This window comes from Oenanthe melanoleuca, chromosome 10 (genome assembly GCF_029582105.1).
Source record: "Oenanthe melanoleuca isolate GR-GAL-2019-014 chromosome 10, OMel1.0, whole genome shotgun sequence".
NCBI classification, from domain to species: domain Eukaryota; kingdom Metazoa; phylum Chordata; class Aves; order Passeriformes; family Muscicapidae; genus Oenanthe; species Oenanthe melanoleuca.
This window is the reverse complement of record NC_079344.1, coordinates 14,918,177-14,937,584: the sequence shown is the minus strand read 5'-3', so window position 1 is coordinate 14,937,584 and position 19,408 is coordinate 14,918,177. Positions and strand designations below refer to the sequence as shown.

The following is a 19,408-nucleotide window of genomic DNA, read 5'->3' as shown; positions in this document are numbered from 1 at the left end:
TGTGAGATTGCAGCGTTCCCAGGTGGTAGCCCCTGTTCACAGCTGGACATCTCAGCCTTACAGCCAGGGGTGAGATCTCCCTGCCTCTCTCCAGGTCAAATCCTGGCACTAGGAAAGCTCCCCTTCCTTCTCCTGCCCCTTCCCAAGCATTCTCTGACCACCCCTGCACGTGCTGAACTCCAGGACCATAATTGCTCTGGAAGTGCAGCGAGGTGGGAACATGCCCAGGAGAGCTCAGGGTGAGGAGATCCATCAGGGGAATGTGCTGCTCTGCTTCATCATTTCCATGTGTGCTGAACTCGCATGGAGTTCTCAGTTCTGATGACTAACTTCTTTTCTTTGTGGGAAGAAGCCAACTGACAGCTCCTCAGCCCCAGCCCCAACCTTTCTCTTTTTTTATTGCCTTTTAACTAGCTAGCTCTGCCTTTTCCTGTAATTCATAGGCCACAGTGGCTTTCCCTTAAATCAGGAGATTTTTACAGCTGATTTGTAGCAAGCAGAGAGTAATCTCATTCCTGCTCATGGACTTGCCACATGTGCCTCTCTTGGAAAGGAGTGGCGTTGCTTTTTTTTGTAGTTTGAATGTAATGTATTTCAGGACCTGATGCTCAGGCTTGTGGGGAGAGGAGAGAAGCAGAGTTTAATGAATAAGCTTTTTTAAGCACAATAAAAGATCCATGTGTGCAGAGTTGCGCAGGCTGAGCATAACCCCAGACTTCGTGGAAAAGATCAGTGCACCAGTAGTTAGAAGCAATTGTGAAGCATTGCAAACCCTGGCAAGTAGAAAGGAATTACAGTGGTGGCTGGGGAGGGGATGGAAAGTCCAGCTGACCTTTTCCAAGCAATGGTGCTTCTGCCCTTCCTGCCTTTACCTGCCTTGTGTGTGTTCCAGCTTGGACTGTTCTTTCTTTCTCTTTCATCATTTAATTCTTCTCTTCCTCTTCACACAAACACATCTCACTCAATACATCTCTGTTCTGCCCGTGGGCAAATAAAAGGAGATGTCCTGCTATTCTTTCCTGTTCACTGCATTTCTTATCTAGTTTCTATTTGTATTCAATTTTTTTTTTATTGTTTAATACCATAAATCTCAGTGCCACTTTCCTTGTGTTGTTTGCGCTCCTGACGTCACAAGTTCATCTGTGGTGACCTTGGTATGAGGATTGCACCATCCCAAGAGCAATAAACCCCCCCCAATAAAGCATTTTTTTTCAAGATATATCATTGAGCTCATTAAATAAGCAGATTGTGTCATTACCTGCACAATCCCAGAAGTGAGACAGTTACTTGTGATCATAAAAAATCTCTTATGGATGTCTCTCTTTAGTTTATTGCTGTAGGGTATTAATGTGGTGTGACATCCTCTTTTGCAACTGTTCTTGCTCAAGAGGTTGCTGCCGTTACACCAAGACTTTCTTCTTCCCAGCTCATTGTGGATGACATCATGATATAAATAAAATTTTAAATGGAAAAGACTGGCAATTGGAAAGGCTGAAGTGGGCAGGAAATGGAAGAAACCACAATGATAAGCAGGAGGTCAATGGGTTGTACTTGATAAGTTTCTTCTGTTGAGAGTGGAAGGTTTTTTTCCTGTGAAATGTGAGGGGTTTGTGGCTGCAGCATTTGAAGCTGAAGTGCTCTGTAGATGAAATGCACGTGGAGAGTCTCTGTGGACAAAGGAAAAAGAAATCTTCACACAATACAGAAAAAGCCTTCAATCTGTTGAGCGCTCACTATAGCCTGCGGATGGAAACAGACTGACCTATTTCTGGTTGGTTTAATTAGCAAGGTGGGAAAAAACAGAGAGTGCCTGTGCCTTGGCTCCGTGTCACCACAGCTTGTGCGGCACAAATGCAGCAGCGCCAGGCGAACAGAGGCTGCTGCTCATTGCCGGCATGCCCTCGGTCTCCGTGTGTGCCGTGGGGCAGAGCCGGGGCTTGGGCAGCAGGAACCCGACCTGGTGCCTATCCGGGATCTGTCCCAGTGCCCTCGCGTCCTAGTCTGAAGGGCTGGGCTCCCAGTTCCGGCCCCTGAGCCAAGGTTCTGCCATGGGGTCTGGGTGCAGGCTGCTGGGATGCCTCTCCTGGGGTTATGTCCAGGGTCTCAGTCCCTGTCCCCAGAGCCGAGCATCCGCTCTTGGCCTCCCGCCCCTCTCGATCTGGACAGGAGGGCTGAGGTTCAGGTGTCCCAGTTCTGCGGTCCCACTGTGGGATGCTGGGCCGGGTTCCCTATCCCTGTGTGGAATGCTTGGCTAAGGTGCCGGTCCCTGTCACAGAACCACCGGCCGGTTGGGCTCGGAGGGCTCTTCAGGCTCATCTCACTCCATCCTTCCCACAGCCCAGGCTGCTCCCAGCCCGTCCAACCTGGCCTGGAACGCTTCCAGAGCCGGGCGGTGCGGCTGCAGGGTGGTGCTCGGGGAGCTGGCAGACGTCTCGGGCTCCCAGCGCGGCTCTCGGTGCCCCCTGCCCGGGGCCGTGTCCCGGAGCCCCGAGCTGGGCCGGGGCCGCACCGGGGGCTGCTCGGCGGCGGCTCCGCCGCGACCGGGCGGGGCCAGGGGCAGCGCGGCGGGGCCGCACACGGCGCCTGTGCCGAGGGGCAGGGCCGGGGAGGCGGGCGGCCCCCCGCTCCCCTCCCTCCGCTTCCCGTCCCTGCCCCTTCCCCCATGGCGGCGCTGGGCGCCTCGGCGCGGCTGGCGGCGGCGGCGGCGCTGTGAGCAGCGGGCCGGGCGGGCATGGCGGGCCGCGGCCGCCGCGCCTGGCTCAGCGTCCTGCTGGGGCTGGTGCTGGGCTTCGTGCTCGCATCGCGCCTCGTCCTGCCCCGCGCCTCCGAGCTGGCGGCGGCGGCGCGGCCCCACCGAGCCCGCCCGCAGGGCTGCCGCCCGCCGCCCGCCGCCGCCGCCGCCGCCCCGCCGCGCCGCCCCGGCCCGCCGGCACAGAGCTTCCTCTTCGTGGGGGTCATGACGGCGCAGAAGTACCTGCGGAGCCGCGCCGTGGCCGCGCACCGGTGAGCGGCGGGGGGCGGGCGGCGCCCGGCGGGGACGGGGCTGCGCTGGGCTGCGTCGGGCTGGGGTCTGGGATGGGCTGGGGGTCGGTTCTGGTTGGCTCGACTCGTCTCAGCTCGGTTCGGTCACGTTCAGTTGAGCTGGGCTTGGCTCGCTTCGATCCCATTCAGCCGAGCTGGGCTTGGCTCGGTTCCGTCCCATTCAGCTGGACTCGGGCCGGTCGCCCCGGGGTAAAACCGCGCTGCCCGGGATGCCCTTGCAGCCGGGATGTGCCTGCCGGCCCCGGGGACCGCTCGCCCTTCCCCGAGGCAGGTGCGACCGAGCCTCGGGGCGCGTTCAGCCGGGAGCGGTGCCCCGGGCGCTGCTCCGCTGCCCGGGCAGCTCGGCTGGCACCAGCGGGGCCGAGCGAGCCGCGCTGCCGCTCCCGCACGGTCTGGCTCAGCCCGGTTCCACCGGGCAGGTGGCCCCGGTGACCTTGCCCTAGGGTCAGGCAGCCCCGGCGATGCGAGGGGACACTGAGTGTCGGTCACCGGCGGGGACACGGGCATCAAAGCGCGTCCCTCGGTGCCTCTGCCCTGGGCGCAGCTGCGCCACGCTGGTGCGGTCCTTGGCTGCTGCTGGTGGAGCGAGCTGACAGCCTGACGGTAACAGAAATAAAGTTTGGGGACCGCTGTAATTCCCTGGATAGGGAAGCAAAGACCACTGTGCCAAGCCGAAAGTGTGTGCTTGGGAGTGAGACCCAGAAAAGGCATCTGGGAACAAAGAGTCAAACCCAGCTCGGCTCTCAGCCGCTGCTGAGGCTGGACCAGGTGGTGGAACGGGATGAGGAGAGTCAGCCTGGGGGAAACGCTCCGTGCTTCGGACTGGCTGAGCTAATGCAGGAGCCAGGGTCTCCGAGCCGTGTGTTTGTTACTGAGCACACCTGATTTTGGAGCAGGAACAGCCTTGGTGCTTTGCCCTGTGCGCTGCTCACTGGTCCCCAGGTGCAGCTGGGTATGGCCGTGGGTGCCGCGAGTGAACGGGAATTCTGTCAAAAGCCTCGGCAGCATCAGGACAATTATCTCTTCTGTGGGAGGTGTGTCTGTGGCTTTGGTGAAACTCTCTGCTCTGCTGGAATATGCTGGGATGTGCTGGGATGTGCTCATTGCTCCGGTGTGTGCGCCAGCAGGCAGTGCTGGAGGCTGCATGGGCAGCCTGCTCGGGAAATCGGAAAGAGTTAAGAGCTAAAATACCAGCTCGGGTGTACCCCAGCTCTGGCTGGGCCAGCACTCTCGGAGGAGCAGCCAGGGGCTCTGGGGCAGATCTTTAATAGAACATCCCCTTTAGTCTTGTGCTATAACAAGCCCCTCTTCATGTCTTGCCTGCCCCGGCTGAAAAGTACTCGGCCCTATTGGCCAGTAAGAGCAGGATGGCAAAACTGTGTGTGGTGGACCGTCATACCATCCTTCCCAGCCCAGCTCTGGTTTCAGGAAATCTGTCTTTATATCAGCATCAAATGCAGTAAAATTGCTCTTTTTGGGCAATCTGAGGCATATTGTCCACCAGAGATGGTTTTAATGGAAACTTAATTCCTTCTTCCAGCAGTAGACCTGTAATTAAGTTACAGAGAGCGCATGATTAATGCTTTGAAATGGGTGAAGGAATCTGTTTCTTCAGGGTTATGTTCTCCTTCACCATGTGGGATGGAGCATTTTGGATTGCAAATCTCACGGGCTGTCTAATTTAGATTTACATACAGAGGCTGGAGTCGTGTTGAGACATCACTTATGAGGTTTTATGGCAGGATAGTTTGCCTAGCATCCATCAGATTTCACATAAAGAATTCGGAAAAGGGAAATTTATCACTGTGTTGTCCAGAGTGTTCTTTGGGGAGGAATTCACTTTGCTGGTGTGGGAAGGATTCTTGTCCCTGGTTTTGCCTGTGCTTGCTGAACAGTCTCGTGCTGTGGCAGAGCTGGGTTTAGAAAACAAGATCTGCAACATCTGCTCACACAAAACAATGGCTAAAGATGCAACTTAACATATTCAGCTAATGGAATCGGGCTCCTTCAGCCCTTAGATGGAGATCTGAGCATCGCTTTTCACTACACTGCTATTTTGGTTTAACCTCTAGAGATGATGTTTGCTCTTGGAAGAGATGGATAAAGAGACTCTTAGTAGGGCTAAATGCGTTTTTCTCACCTCCGTTTGTGAAAGAAATGAGCTAATGTCCTGGTGACAGGAAGACATCCTTAGGGAAAGATGGGGAGGGGGGAAGAGGAAGACAAACCTGAAATCTTAAATGGCTTTTGATTGCCATGAAGTACTCAAGCAGACAATTGCTGGGATTACTACATTGACAAAGCATCCTGGTGAGCTGAATCGCTGGCACAGCCAGTGAAATGGGAAGCTGCTAGCAAGGCATTCCCGGGGTGGCAGCGTGTGCAGAGCCTTGATACCACGCTGAAAGGAATTAGGGATTCAGAGGCTGAATACCTCCAAATTGCTGTGGCTCAAAGGCCATTTACAGAGCCAGCTAAAAGGAGCGGAAAGCATTTGCTGATCCTGGCTGCTGTGAATCCAGATAGGGTCTAACAAGAGGGGAAGCAATCCACTTCCTGAACATCAATCATGAGCAAAATGACCACTGCAAGGCAAACCAGGCCCGCTGGATTTTCGGGAGCCGCCGGCTCTTTGTAACAGTCGTGCTTTTGTAGTCGGTGAGGCAGAGAATAAGCTTCAGATCCACAGGTTTTGAGAGGGCGGATTTGCAGCCTCAGCAGTGATTGCATCTGACAGCCAGGTTAGAAGAGCTTCCCTTCCAGGGGGTGAAGAGCAGCAGCAGGAGCCACGGTGTCGCTTGGAAGGACAAGGAAAAGTCAGGAAAAGAGCTGGGCAGGAAGGGGTTAAAGGGATGCCTGGGGTTCAGGGAAAGTGCAACAATATGTGCTAATGGTTTTGCAGTTGAGGGGAGTTGTCCTAAAAGAGCTGCAGGAAGGAGAGGATGGGAATAAGCAGTCTCCCAGAAGATTTAAGTCTGCTGTCTCAGGAGCAGAAATATAAGGCAGTTAACCCTATTTTTTTTTTTTTTTCCGTTTGCGTAGCAACTAGATTTCCTGGGAAACGTGGCAGGAGAGGGGTGTGAATGCAGTTGATGGCGAGGTGTCAGCGGCTGGGCTTTGGCAGCAGCTCTGCAGGAGCACGGCCGCAGCACTGCTGGGGTTGGGACAGTCCCCACGGCCCCGACAGGGTGCCACGAGCACCGTGGGTGATGCCCGGGGCTGTGGCAGAGGGATGCATGCCCCTCAGAGGCTCCATTTCTGCCTCTGTTGGTGGTGGCTTACAGGAAACCAAATACCTGAGTGCTCAAGTGAAAGGCAGCCGGGAGGATTTGGGGTGTGGGGCACTGTGTGTTATCTGGCTAAGCCTGTTGTTGTGCTGCTCCTGAATTCAGATCTGCATCTCCTGGGTGGTTTGGCCCAAGTTCTGGTTGCTGGTGAGGGGATGTGATGGGTTGTGGAGCTCCTGCCCCTTGGGAGGGGCCCTGTGAAGTGACTGGGATGTCGTGCCAGCACAGTACGTGTTTTACTTCGTGTGTGAATCACACCACAGAACTGCAGCAGTGAGAACTCGCTGTCCTGCTCAGGTACCCTCCAGCAGAAACATAATGTACTTGGGATTTCTGACCAGTAACCTAAAATTTGAGAGGATGTTTAAGGAATGCTATGAAAGAAACACATAGAGCAGCTGTCATTGATACAGAGGGGGTTAAGTAAAACAAAGTCACCTACACCCCTCAGAATAACCCAAATATGGCCCCAAACTCTGAGACATTTGGGCTTTGATCTTAGCCTGCCCCACTGACTGTCTGTGTGCCTGTGGGTGATGGATCCATTTCTGTCCCTCTGTCCACAAGAAGGTGGATGGATATGCATGGACAGAAAACCAGCATCACTTAAAATTGGAGGAGTTTAGCTCAAAGGACTCAAAGAGCTGTGGAAGCTGCTTGGGTTCTCCATTAAAACAATCCTGCAAAAAAATTAAAAGAGAATGGGACCTTGAAGAACAGTTATGCCAAACTAGCCCGAATTCAACATGGAATTTAGCTGAATTCAAGACTGAATTCATCAGTCTTTTATGTCTGTTATCTTGCTGAGTTCTTCACAAATAATGGTTTTCTTCAGCGTAATTACACAAGATGACTATTTCTCAAACTTTAGATGATTTCTCTGATCTCCTCTGAGAGAACTTCCTGAGCTGCAGACAAAAGCCAAAAACAGTTTTTTGTCATAGTCCTCAGATTGGGTCTTTACAAAGGGAGCACTGTCTGCATAACGCCACTGGCTGTACTTCTGCCGAGTCTGCAGAGCTGATAAGCAAGATAATACAAATAAATTATAAATACTGGAAACTGAGGATAAAGCATTCCAGATCTGTGCTGCTCCTGCTGCAAGCTGTGCTGTTAAGCTTCTTTTTAAATGAAGAAATAACTTCTGACAACATTTCATGACTACAGTTGTGGTCACTTTTTAGAAAATACTGGGGTTTTTTTAGCACTCTTGGTGTGCCCAAGGTTTTCTGTATTTCATGAGTACCTGGGAGCCAGCTGGGATAAAATCTTTTCACCCAGTTTGCTTGTGACTTGCTTAGCCTAGGATACACGTAGGAAATCCAGTGTGCAAAGCTGGGTGAGGGAGGGATGGTAAAATTGATTTGGTAGCCAGCAATACTGGAGCATTGCTGGACTCGTGTTCTCTGCTTAGAGCTTTTTTTTTTTCTGAGGAAGCATTACTCATTTTGTTTGTGTTTGTTTAATTTTCACTTTGATTTCCTTGTCAACACAGCCTTCTGGTTTGTGGAGTTCTGTGCCCTGTGCACTGAGAAAAAACAGGTCACACAGCATCGTGCAGGGTTTTTACCTCCTGGGGAGGGTAATGGAGAGCCTTGCTGTCCTGATTGATGCACATCCTCCTGCTTAAGCAGCAGATTCAGATTACACGGGGGAGATAAGGTTGGGATCTGTCAGGGTTTTTAAATGACCAGTTCAGTACAGTATCAGTTGTATTCAAAAGCTGATATTTCACTCTGGACAGAGTCAAAATGGCTTTGACTGCAGCCCAGGTGGTCTCTGCAGGTGCAGATACAGGAGTGTGGTGGCAGAAATTTTGTGTCAACGTGTCCTTTAAACAGCTCAGGGAGACAGGGTGGTGGGGAAGAAAGAGGGTGTCAAATTGCAATTAAAATATATTTATTGGGTTTTTTTATTATCAAACATACAGGTCTTTTGCAGATACAGCCTGTAGGTCTTATATTGGATAAACTTTGACCAGGAAAGTGATGTCAGCTGGTAGAAGGAGGTGTTGGTGGGGCCACAGAGGTGGGGAGGTGTTTAGACAAGAGCTCTGTGCTCAGGAGCTGAAGGGTCAGGTTGCTGCCCATAACCTGAGAGCAGACAGAGTAAACTACAGTGGAGGTGGGAGGACTGGCAAGAAATGCAGATTTTATATACTAAACTACAGAATTACTGTTGATGGAGTCAGGTCTGATTATTTGCAACATTGGATAAAAAAGTTAAAAGCAGCTTTGATCAGAATTCATCCCTGCAGTTATCAGTCGTTAGTTCTGCTGATAACTGGGGTCAGAAAAACCAACTTACAGTTCATCTCACCCCCTGTGGTTTGGCTTCCTAGGCTGAGTGCAACAGCAGTTTCCTGAGCAAACTGTTTTCCCTGTGCTGTGTCCCCAGGAAGGGCCACAGTGAGCTGTGGCTTCAACGTGAGGAGCAGCCCGTGGTGGCTGCACTGTCCCAGCCCTGCTCCTCCTGACACAGACACTTGGGCTGTTTTTCCGTGGGGGAGTGTTTCTCTCAAAGCCACAGTCACAAATAACACGTTGAGTTGTCTCATCCTAGAGATTGTGTTGTTGCAGGAGGTGCACAAAGGCTCAGTCAGGCTGGGCTGGTTCACAGTGTGGGTGACAGGAGATCTCAAGGCTGGAGTGACATTGTGATGCTGTCCCAGGTCACACACAGATCCTTGGGCTGTGGATATTGGTAGGGCACAGTCTTTCTGTCCCCACTCTGCTCCTCTCACATGCAGGAACATCTCTGTTTTACCCTTGGTCTAATGTGAAACCTAAATATGGCTCTCATGGAATGGGCTCAAACTGGATTTGAGATGAGGGCTTTAGTGCAATAAGAAGAGTGGGAATTAAGCATGCCAGGGTTTATGGATGTGCATTCATTGTGTTCTCTTTCTGTTAAATGGGAGATCTTTTCTTGGCAGTAATTAGTGGTTCTCAAGGTGAGGGTAGCTGTTTGGAGAGCAGGGAGTAAATTTAAAGTGGGAATCAACAGAAAGGAGATAAAGCTTGGAGTGATAGGAGACATCCTGTGTTGTCCATATATTATAGTCATGATAAAGGCAGATCTTTCAGGATATAAAGAGCAAGTCTGAAAATATATTGTTTGTTTTTTAATAAAAAAGTAAATAGACAGAAATTTCCATAAGACTTTAGCTTATAACTTCAACCTGGTGGTTGTCTGCAAAGTGTCCTGGGTCCACCCAAAGCTGTGTCTCAGTGGATGAGATGAGCTGCATTTCTCAGTAACTCCTTCTGTCCTGTCTTTCTGTGACACTAAAATTTAAATGCATCTTTAGTGAAGAAGAGTCTTTTAAGCTTAGACTGGGAGTTGATATGGGAAGAGCTGTGGATGATTTGTACATGGAGTGTGGGTGTCAGAAAATAAACAGCAGAACTTCCTTACTAGTTAGTGAAAGTTCAGGATATGACCATGTCTCCTTTTAAAAGGGCAGTTCTCAGTGCTCTAACAGGATATGATTTATAACCAGTAGTGCTGTGCATTAATTGCACTGCTGATGATTAAAGGCCTCATCACCTCCATTGTGAAGTCAGTGGGAATGTTTCCATTTGCTTTACTCTGTGCTCTTCTGGGAAAGTCAGCTCTAAACTTTTACTATGAAACACTACCCATGGCAGTGAGAAATCCAGAAGACAAAGCTTTTAAAGTAATTGGGTGATATTCATTACACACAGTGGAATTAGTGAGAAACTGTTAAGGTGTCAAAGTTGATGTTTAGGTAGTCTCATTAAATACCTCTGCATTTTCTAGTGGAACTTAAGGAATAATTCTCCTGAAGTGTTTTTACATTCAGGCTTTATATAATAGCTAATTCTGGAGATTGCAAATTTCAGATGGTCTGTGCTGCCCAAAACCTGCTCAGGTATTGGCAAGAAGCCTGTGCTGGGAGGCATCTGGTCAGAGTGACAGTGATGCATTGAGGGAATGCTGTGTCCTTTACCTTGAGAATGTTTTCACATCAGCTTTAGGTTATATTCTGAGTATAGTCGCCAAATAAAATTGTAAAGTATTTTCATTGTATATAAAAAGCAGCAAAACCTGTTGGTTTAACAACTAAAATATTTTTCTGTGAGGGGTATGTGATCTCTTCTCTTATCCCAGATAGAATCTCAGAAAACAGTACTGCAAGCTCAAAACTAATAATTTTTGAGGGCAAGGCTGTAGCAGTTACGTGACTGAAAATCCTCCCTGGGGGAGGCTGTGCTCTGCCTTGAGGAATCATCCCACAGCTCTTCCTGCACTATCAGTGACCCAGTTTGCCCACGCAGATGGGTTGGATTTGTCAGAGGAGCACGGAAGGTGTGGAGCAGATGTCGCTGTGCTGCTCTGCACAGGAGAGGCTCCTCTTCTGTGCTGCTCCTCTCCACTAAAACCTGCACTGAAGTGTCTGGAAAGCTGCTGGAGGTGCAGGTGTAGCACCATGTTATTGTGGGAATTAGGAATTTTACAGGCATCTCTTAGAACTTTGCTGGTATGGACAAAGCTGCTTGAGGTTATTTCTGCTCCATGCTCTGTGCTTTGCTTCTCCACACACCATCTGGAGAAGTTGCTGTTTGGTTGGTTTCCCAAGGGATGCTGTTTCCTTGAAAGTTCATGTGAATTTATTCTCTGGAAGTCTGTATTTCTGAGTGCACATTTGAGCTTTTGGGGAGGCTTAGAGGGAATGGAAGGTGGCTGAATAATCTGCAGGGAAGCTTTGGGAGCAGTATATTCAGTCATATGTGAATTGTTGGCCTGTTCTCCTCCTTATTTTATGATCAATAGCTGTTAGTGCACAACTGAGTATGCTTAAGCAATCCTGCTTCCCACTAGTGAACTGCTGCTATTGAATTATTTTTCTAACATGCAGCAGTGCAAGAATGGTACTCAGATGCTTGTCATATCAGAATTTTGTGTGTGTTGTACCAATTGCTGCGTGTGCCATGTGAATGTCCTCATTTGTGTGGTAAAAAAACAACCTTTCAAGGTGTTAAAAAAAGAAAATTTGCAAAGCAGGTGAGCTGTAGTCTATGGTAGCACTCTCTGCCTGCCTTGGTTTGCATATTTAATTATTCCTTCTTGTCTTTTTCAATCTAGAACATGGTCCAAAACCATTCCTGGCAAGGTCGAATTCTTCTCCAGCGAGGGCTCGGACACCTCCATCCCCATCCCCATCGTGCCGCTCCCAGGTGTGGACGACTCCTACCCACCCCAGAAGAAATCCTTCATGATGCTCAAATACATGCATGACCACTACTTGGACAAATACGAATGGTTCATGAGGGCCGACGACGACGTTTACATCAAAGGGGACAAACTGGAGAACTTCCTGAGGAGCCTGAACAGCAGCGAGCCGCTCTTCCTGGGGCAGACGGGCCTGGGCACCACGGAGGAGATGGGGAAGCTGGCGCTGGAGCCGGGCGAGAACTTCTGCATGGGGGGGCCGGGGGTGATCATGAGCCGGGAAGTGCTGCGCAGGATGGTGCCGCACATCGGCGAGTGCCTGCGGGAGATGTACACCACGCACGAGGACGTGGAGGTGGGGCGCTGCGTGCGCCGCTTCGCGGGCGTGCAGTGCGTCTGGTCCTACGAGGTGAGCGCCGGGGAGGGGCAGCTGTCTTGGTGGGAGGGCTGTCCCCAGTCCTCACCTCCTCTGCAGCATCGCCGTCCAACCAGACGGTTTTTGTTCCCTTGCAAACACTACAAAAACGTGGAAATGCGGCAGTAAGGAGGGAAATGGAGGAACGTTCGTTATTCGTAACAGATATTTTTATTTAGATAGAAAGGGAATAAGCTTAAATCAAAATGGCCTCGGGTGCCTGCAGTCCTGGCTGTCCAAGCTTCTTTTATCTTCTTTAGCTGAGTACGTCATGGTGTCAGCATGGAAAATGGATGATACAATTACCGTGTTTCTTGCTGCAGTTGAAATGTGTGGAGCTGACAGATGTTTGCCCTGACAGTGACAGTTTTCCCCAAACTGGAGATGTCTCATGGTGGCTGGCACTGTAGCCCTGCATGCTGAGCTGCCTCCTGGCAGCCCAAGTCTGTTGCTGCTCCGGGCACTCGCTGGCAGCTCCATCCTGCAGGCGCCTGCTCAGCAATCCTTGACGTCAGCAGAGACAAGCCACCACTCTTGTTGAAACTCATGGTCTGCCCACACTGATGTGCCTGCAGATTTGGTGTTTTGGGGGAAAAAATTTGGAGAGCCTGCTTGTGGCAGAGTTTCCTGCTGCTGTTTGTCGGGAGCTTGGACTTCTCCTGTCTGGGTGTGCTGGGCTCCCCGACTGGGTGTTTGCAGACTGCCTGGTTGAAAATATCTGCTGGGCTTGAGCTGCACGTTCACCAGGGCGAATGCTAGTGAGTCTGCCTTAGAAATATGGGAGAAGTTGAAAGCAGAAGAGAGGTTGAGCAGTTTGTCTCTGTACACAAACATTTACGATCTGACGCAACTACGGCTTTGTCCTTTTATGAGATGTGGTGAAGGGGGATTCTTCTGCCTGCGTGACAGGAGCTGTGGTAACAGTGACAGTGTGGTCACAGACAGTGACAAATACTGCTGCTGAGCCACTCTTTCCCTGGCAAAGACTTGGGTTTAACTTTTGACACTGACTTTCTGTCCCCAAAAGCCGTTGCTTTGTTTCAGTTCACAGTTCAGCGATGGGGAAGCCTCTGAGGAAGGAGAAGGAGGTTTCCAGCTGCAGTTCTTAATTAATATCTTTTGTGCCTGGTGATTTTCTGGGCTAACAGTGCCTCTCCATGTTCCTTGCACTCAGACCTGGAACTAGTTTATGTCTTGCCAGCATTGTGGTTTAGCCATTCGTAAAGAGTCAGTAACTTTTTCCACAGTTTTTAGCAGCATAAAATTTTTACTACAGACATTCAGAGTTGAAATAACTTCTGCAAATTCCTGTAGCATCTGGCATTTGATAAGTTAATGAAGGTCTGCATTTTGGTCCTCTTGAAACTGGCAAAGAGCTCCTAAATTCAATATAAGCAAATGCTGGATTGAAATAGCCAACGATAGCACACAACTGCATTGGGAATTACTGTCTGACAGAAATGGATGGGGCTTTCTCATAATCAGTTTTGTTTGATGAGCTTCTGTTATTATCCTTAATGCTGGATTCTCCTAAGTGCCATGAATTGCTTAAAATTGGCTTCTGTGAAGTGTATAAACTGTTGGGTGTTCAGAAGTAAGCTGTGAGTGTGGGATGTTAAGGCTCAGCTGTTTGGGAGAGTAGGAGGGTTTCAATGACGAAAGCACACAGCTTCTGCAAGGAGTAGGTCCACTCTCATTTACTTGTGGCTTTCAATTTAAATACCTGTCATCTTTTTTGATCTGGTCCTCTCATTGCCCAGATGAAATGTGCCTGGTATTTTATTTCAGATAAAGCAATAGCTGTGTGAAAAAACACAGCTGTCACAACAGCTGTGTTAGGAAGGCTTGGTGTAAAAGCGACATTTTCCATGTCTTGTATGTTCATGAACATCAAGTAACAGGCCACTGTAAGTGAATTGCAAAATATGTTTCACTGAGCTTCTGATGGAGAAAAAGTTTATCTGTGGCTGCTGTGCTGGGACACAGCCACCACATCCTTCACAGTTCTTGTCGGAAGAAAAGCTGTAACAGCACAAGGCTCAGCAGACAGAGCAGTGTTGGCCTTAGAAATCCCAAACCTCAAACTTCCCCTTTGCAGCCTGCACTTCCTATTCTGGAGAGGCTCAAGTGGCAGCATAAGTGACAAGCTCAGGTCTCTGCAGTCACCCCCCAGCTCGCTGGGTTTCCTTCTCAGCATCTCCAGGGCATGGAGTGCCTTGCTGGTCCTCACCACGGGTGGCTTTTCCCTGCACTGTTCTTGTGGTGGGCTCCCTGCCCAGAATCGTTTTACTCATCTCCACGACTGTCACTGCCCCCTTTCTCTGATTTTAGCATCCCACAATGTCTTTACTGTGCTGCTCATCTTCCCTGGCCCTGGTGGTGTGCCTGAATGCATCGCCAGGCTCTGTGTGGCTTTTCTGCTCACAGCAGTCTGTCTCAAAACCCCTTTTTTTCCCCTTTCCTGTGTTTCTGTCATTCTGCTGCTCTCTGCAGTGCCTCTCACACCACTTCATTAGAGTGGCATCAGTTATTGCCCGTTTCAAGACTTGGGAGGGTTTGTTCACACTCTTCCTGCCGCCAGGAGCTTTTCAGCAGACACTGAAGAGGAATTGACACCACCATTCTTTGGACTTCCTGTGTCATCTCAGCCCAGAAAAGCAGCAGCACTTGCAGGGTTTGAGGACAACTGCAGCTCTGGGCTCTGGGGAGTTCTGACCCACCCAGGCTGCTGCTTTGGGAGCACTTTGCAGCCCACAGTGGATTTTAAGCTCCTGTGACCAGGCTTGGGGCTGTTATTTGACACAGAATTATTTGACACAGGTTTAGTGAGTCACAGATGAGACATGGCTGTTAAATATAAGTTCTTTAGGGCAAGGATTATCATCATTGTAAAAACAAAACCTGGATTGTCGCTGCTGTCTGACAAATAGCTGTAAAACTCAGGGCTCTATAGGGTGGAGCAGCCAAAGCCAGAGAGTTTATGCAGCAAATGATAAGAAAACAATCATGAAAAGAATGGAGCTGTGAAATCTCTGGAGCTTCCAGAAGGGAGCTTGAGAGTTTATGAAGGAATATTGAGTGTGGTCCATTTTCTTGAGAAAGAGAGCTAAAGGCTTGGAGTGAACTTTCTCAGAAGTGATTCTGCATTTCTAGTGAGCATTGGTACTTTAGACTTCTGGCAGATTGCTGGGTGTTATTCTCAGGAAAAGATTGCCTATTTGAGTCTCCTTCTTTCTCCCCTTTCCTCCCACCAGTAGCTCTTCAGTCCATCTCATGTGGATCACAGGGACGTGGAAGTTTTGTTTTCTCCTACACTGCCATGTGGTGCCATGCAGGGTCTTGGATTTCAGCCTGAGAACATGTTCTGATTTTGATGACAAGCTCTTTCATTTGTGATTTGAACCATTCCAAAAGCATTGTTGATCTCAGTGTTGTGTCTAATATTTCCTTTAAATGCACCTGAGTTACAAAATTGCTGCTGTGTAGCTTGGTGTTTCAGCCTTGCTTTGCAGCTGTTGCTGAGTGTTCTAATTTGTGGTTAACAGCTTCACAACTTCATTACAGGCTCTTTGTAGCTGTTAGAAGTCAAGGCAATACTGATATATCTTATTAATTTTTTCAGTTTTAAACCCCTTCTGACACACACTGCTCTCAGGTGATACCAATTCCTTCCTCTGTGTTCTACAATCAATAGAAACAGGTGGATCCAGTGGAGCATCTTTTGTTACCTCTGACAGGTATAAATGGCCAGTTTTGTCTGTTTTGTCTCCTGTTCTGATTGAGGCTGTGGGAGAAATTAGGTGAGATGCAGCAAGTGTGTCTGTGTGGGGAAAGCAGTGCTTTCCTCCAAACTGCAACAAGTACTCTAAAATGTCCTGAAAGGAGTTGGGTTTTTTTACAATATACATGGAAAAGAAAGTATGACAAGGGCAGTGATCACACCAGGAAACGTGAGCAAGGAAGAGCAGGTCCAACCTTTTGGGTGTTGGTGAGGGGAAAAAGTAGGGCAGTGGTGACCAGGGGTAGCAGAGGGCTTTGAGAGAAGGGGGTTTGAATTAACATTTTGTGTGGTCTTTCATCTGGAGTAATTGAACATAATTATTATTCTGAAATTCACTGAAGTTAAGAAAGCCCTTAAAGTGCACATTATATCTGCCAAGTACACTGGCAGTGCCAGAATGTAGCATTTCTGGAATGGATGTTCCCAAGGGCAAAACTGAAGTTTATGGTTTTCTGTAAGACAGCAGGGGGAAAAAAAAAATCATTATAATGCTACAGTGATTGATCAGATCTGAAAGACTGGAAAGAGGTGCTGCTGTTAATGGCTAACCTCCAGTTCCTTGGCTTTATCCTCTCTGAAAATCTTCTCTCATTAACAAAAAGGGGACTGATCCTTGTGGCTGGGTGGTGAGTGACCCCCAGCACAGAGCAGGGCAGGATGGGGTCTGTGAGGAGGTGCTGGACAGGGTGTTCTGGAGCACCTCTGTTCTCTGCAGGCACTGGGGGCAATGGGGTTGGACTGTGGTGGTTGGTTGTTCTTGCTCCATGAACCTCTCCTTGGACTCCCAGCCAGCAAATGAAAGATTTGACTTGTCTTTGTGCTAGGAGCTTCCAGCAGCACTCCTGAAATCAGACATTATTGCATGTGTATATTGTCCTGCCTTCAAAGCTTGGACATTTTCTGAAGTCAGAGCATGGAAACTTGGCAAACCCTGACAGCACAGAGACTTTATCTTGCTGTGTGTGCAGCCCACTATATCTCTTAATTTCAAGAAACCTGTGATGTGAATTGTGTGTGTGAGAGAAGGATGATACAAGCACACTGAGTTTTGGGGTGGATGTTTATAAACTATCTTTCCTCCAGCACTAAATTTTATCTTTGGAACACCTCAGACATGTCTTTTTGGCTTCAGATTAAGGTGTTAGTGGGTGGCCATGCATTATGGGGGTGGATGGAGATTGAGCTCCCTGAAGGTAATGAGGAGTGGCATTTTGTCAAAGGACAGACAGGTGAGACTAGAGAAGAGCATTATCTGGGCAGGGGAGGTGATGCATAGGGCTCAGGGTGAGACTGAAATACATGACTGATGTGACAGGGACACAACAACAGTGGGGGAGGCAGCATGGTGTGACCACTGTGGTCTAATTTTAGTGCTTGCTGAGGAGGAGGGCAGAGAGGTCAGAGGAGAGAGTAAAGGCTGCAGACTGGGTTTGTGAAACCAAGGTGTGGGTTAGGAGGATTTGGATGGTTTGGAATGGGAGACAGGTCTCAGGTCTGCAGGCAGGTCCTGCCTGGCTCTTTCACTTCAGAAAATAACTGAGTATTTGAGAACCAGATATTCCAAAGAGGGAGAATTTGACATTTCTGAGTGGTTGCTTGCTGACTTCTGAATGCAGGTTGGTCAAGGTTTACTCTGTGTTGTAGAAATGAAGAACAAGTGTTGTAACAAAACTTGAGTCTGGGTCCCACTCACTTTCTGCAGAACATTTTTGTCAGAGAGGAGGGCTGGGGGTTCATGCTGACAGAGAGAGCCCTTTCCAGGCTGTAGAGCCTGTTGGGACTGACCTAGTTTTTGTGAGCACATGGTTAATCTGTCCTTAGTTAGCTGGATGACTTGACCTAATGCCTAAGCTGAGGGTTGCTGAAATAAGGACTTTGATGGTGTCGTGCAGACTCTTAGGAAGCTTCAGCCACAAATCCAACAAACAGAAGTATTGCTGTCCCCCCATTTCTATTGTCTTGGAGTGCAGTGGTTTTGTTATAAATTAGGATCTATGCAGCCTATTGAGTTGAGGGAGACATCAGGATTAGTTCTTATCTTGAGGACAAGTCAGGAAAGACTAATCCTTCATAGCATGACAGGACAAAGAACTCTCATAAAATACCTCATCATGGCAGTTTCTTATTTAAGGCACTCAGAAGATGGTTGAGGATATGAGTTTGTTCTGCTGAACAGCAGTAGGGATAGGCAGAAGGAGGTGAGTCTGAGGCTAGAAGCTTTCTATTGTGTATTTTTCTTTTGAACTGATGGGAAAGCCATCCTGCTTTTGCAGGGTGAAATCTTATTTATCTTACTTTACAGCTTGCTGGAGCTGTGAGACTCTGGTACTTGTGCTGTGATCAGAGCTGTCCTGCCTCTTGTAGTGGAATCCCACCTGACTGAAGACCTTGGAAGGACACTGTAAAATTCCTAATCTAATCAATGTCAAACCCAGTAATACCTTTGTGGACAGTTATCTCCTATGGGCCAATGATATCTGACCAAACATTGAACTGGCAAGTTTCCTTTTCCACTTTCTTTAGTGCTTATTTCTGTGTGTAAAAGGTGAAGGTGAAGGGAATAAGATGCCTCTGTATAGGACCAGGATCTCTGTAAGTGTCCTGTGTGACTAAGTCTATAAAAATAGATTTTAAAAAAATTGTCTTTCTTGACTGAAGGTGGACACAAAATGTTGTCATTGGGGGCTCTCAGTATGGAGGTTTTTAGCTGATCTCTATGAACAGGGTGACTGTGACCTGGATGCTTGGGGGAGGGAGGGTTAATTGTGTAAATTTGGAGAGAATGTTTGCATTTTTCCCCCTCAGTCTGTTAAAGCCAAGTTCTATGAGCAGCTTAAAGCACCAGCAGCAAGGAGATGTCAGGGCCTGTGAGCATGGGAGAGAAAAGCCAGACTTGCTTGCTGGTGGTAAATAGAAATGAAGTGCTGATGTGGGGAAGGGGCTTAATATAAACTTAGCTGAGGTCACCAACAGGAGGGTAGGAACACACAGCCCAAATGCTTTCAGTGCTACCTCTACTGTAATTGGAGTATGGAGTTTCAATAAATACTTGATTTTTTTCAACAAAAACAATTGAATTGTCAACGAGAAGAAACAAAACTTGTATTTTTAAATGGATGGATATGATAGGTCTCAGTGTAATATCTATTTGTTACTTTTAAAAAACCCGAACAATCAAATTTGGTGTAAAAGATAATTTCCTTTTGAACTTTCAATGAATGAGCACAGCTGATTACCCAGAGTTGTTCTAGACAGTGGTTATAGCCACAGTGGTGTGCAGCACTAACCTGCTATGAAAGGTTTTTTTAATATTTTGAGAAAGAATATTTCCCAGCAGGCTGTGTGCTGAGACACTTCCCTTGCTCCCTGGGCTGACAGGGCACTGTCTGAGACTGCATTTGTGATCTGTACATCACATTTTCCCCAGTTCACACTGTCTGCAGTCACTGGTGTGCTGCCTCTGCTGGGAGAGATCCCAAAAAGAGCTGCTCACACCAGCTGACTCCTCACCCTAGCCAGGAAATCCCAGCTCATCTTTTGCTTCTCTGAAATTCAGTGTCCTTGATGAACTTCATGGTCCCCCAGTGCTGACAAGGCAGAATGTGGCATTTTTCATAGTTTACATCTGCAGTTACAAATGAGAGCTGCACTTCTTGAATGTCCCTGAGTGTACCTCACATGTCAGGA

General features: G+C 48.5%; 1 protein-coding gene and 1 long non-coding RNA gene across 2 annotated transcripts in view; one reads left to right on the top strand and one right to left on the bottom strand.

Annotated features, from left to right (window-relative positions):
• Positions 1-627: 627 nt before the first annotated feature.
• Positions 628-3,950, bottom strand: LOC130257268 (uncharacterized). The gene is made up of 2 exons (XR_008841297.1): positions 2,975-3,950; positions 628-1,667 (listed from the first exon to the last, which is right to left on the bottom strand). It is a non-coding gene; the product is annotated as an uncharacterized LOC130257268 (long non-coding RNA).
• The window catches only part of CHSY1 (chondroitin sulfate synthase 1), a 73,288-nt gene continuing 56,300 nt past the window's right edge, over positions 2,421-19,408 (top strand). The window contains exons 1-2 of the mRNA XM_056499611.1: positions 2,421-3,003; positions 11,439-11,934. Coding sequence (XP_056355586.1) covers positions 2,732-3,003; positions 11,439-11,934 — 768 coding nt within the window. The 5' untranslated portion in view covers positions 2,421-2,731. The remainder of the gene's footprint in view (positions 3,004-11,438; positions 11,935-19,408) is intronic.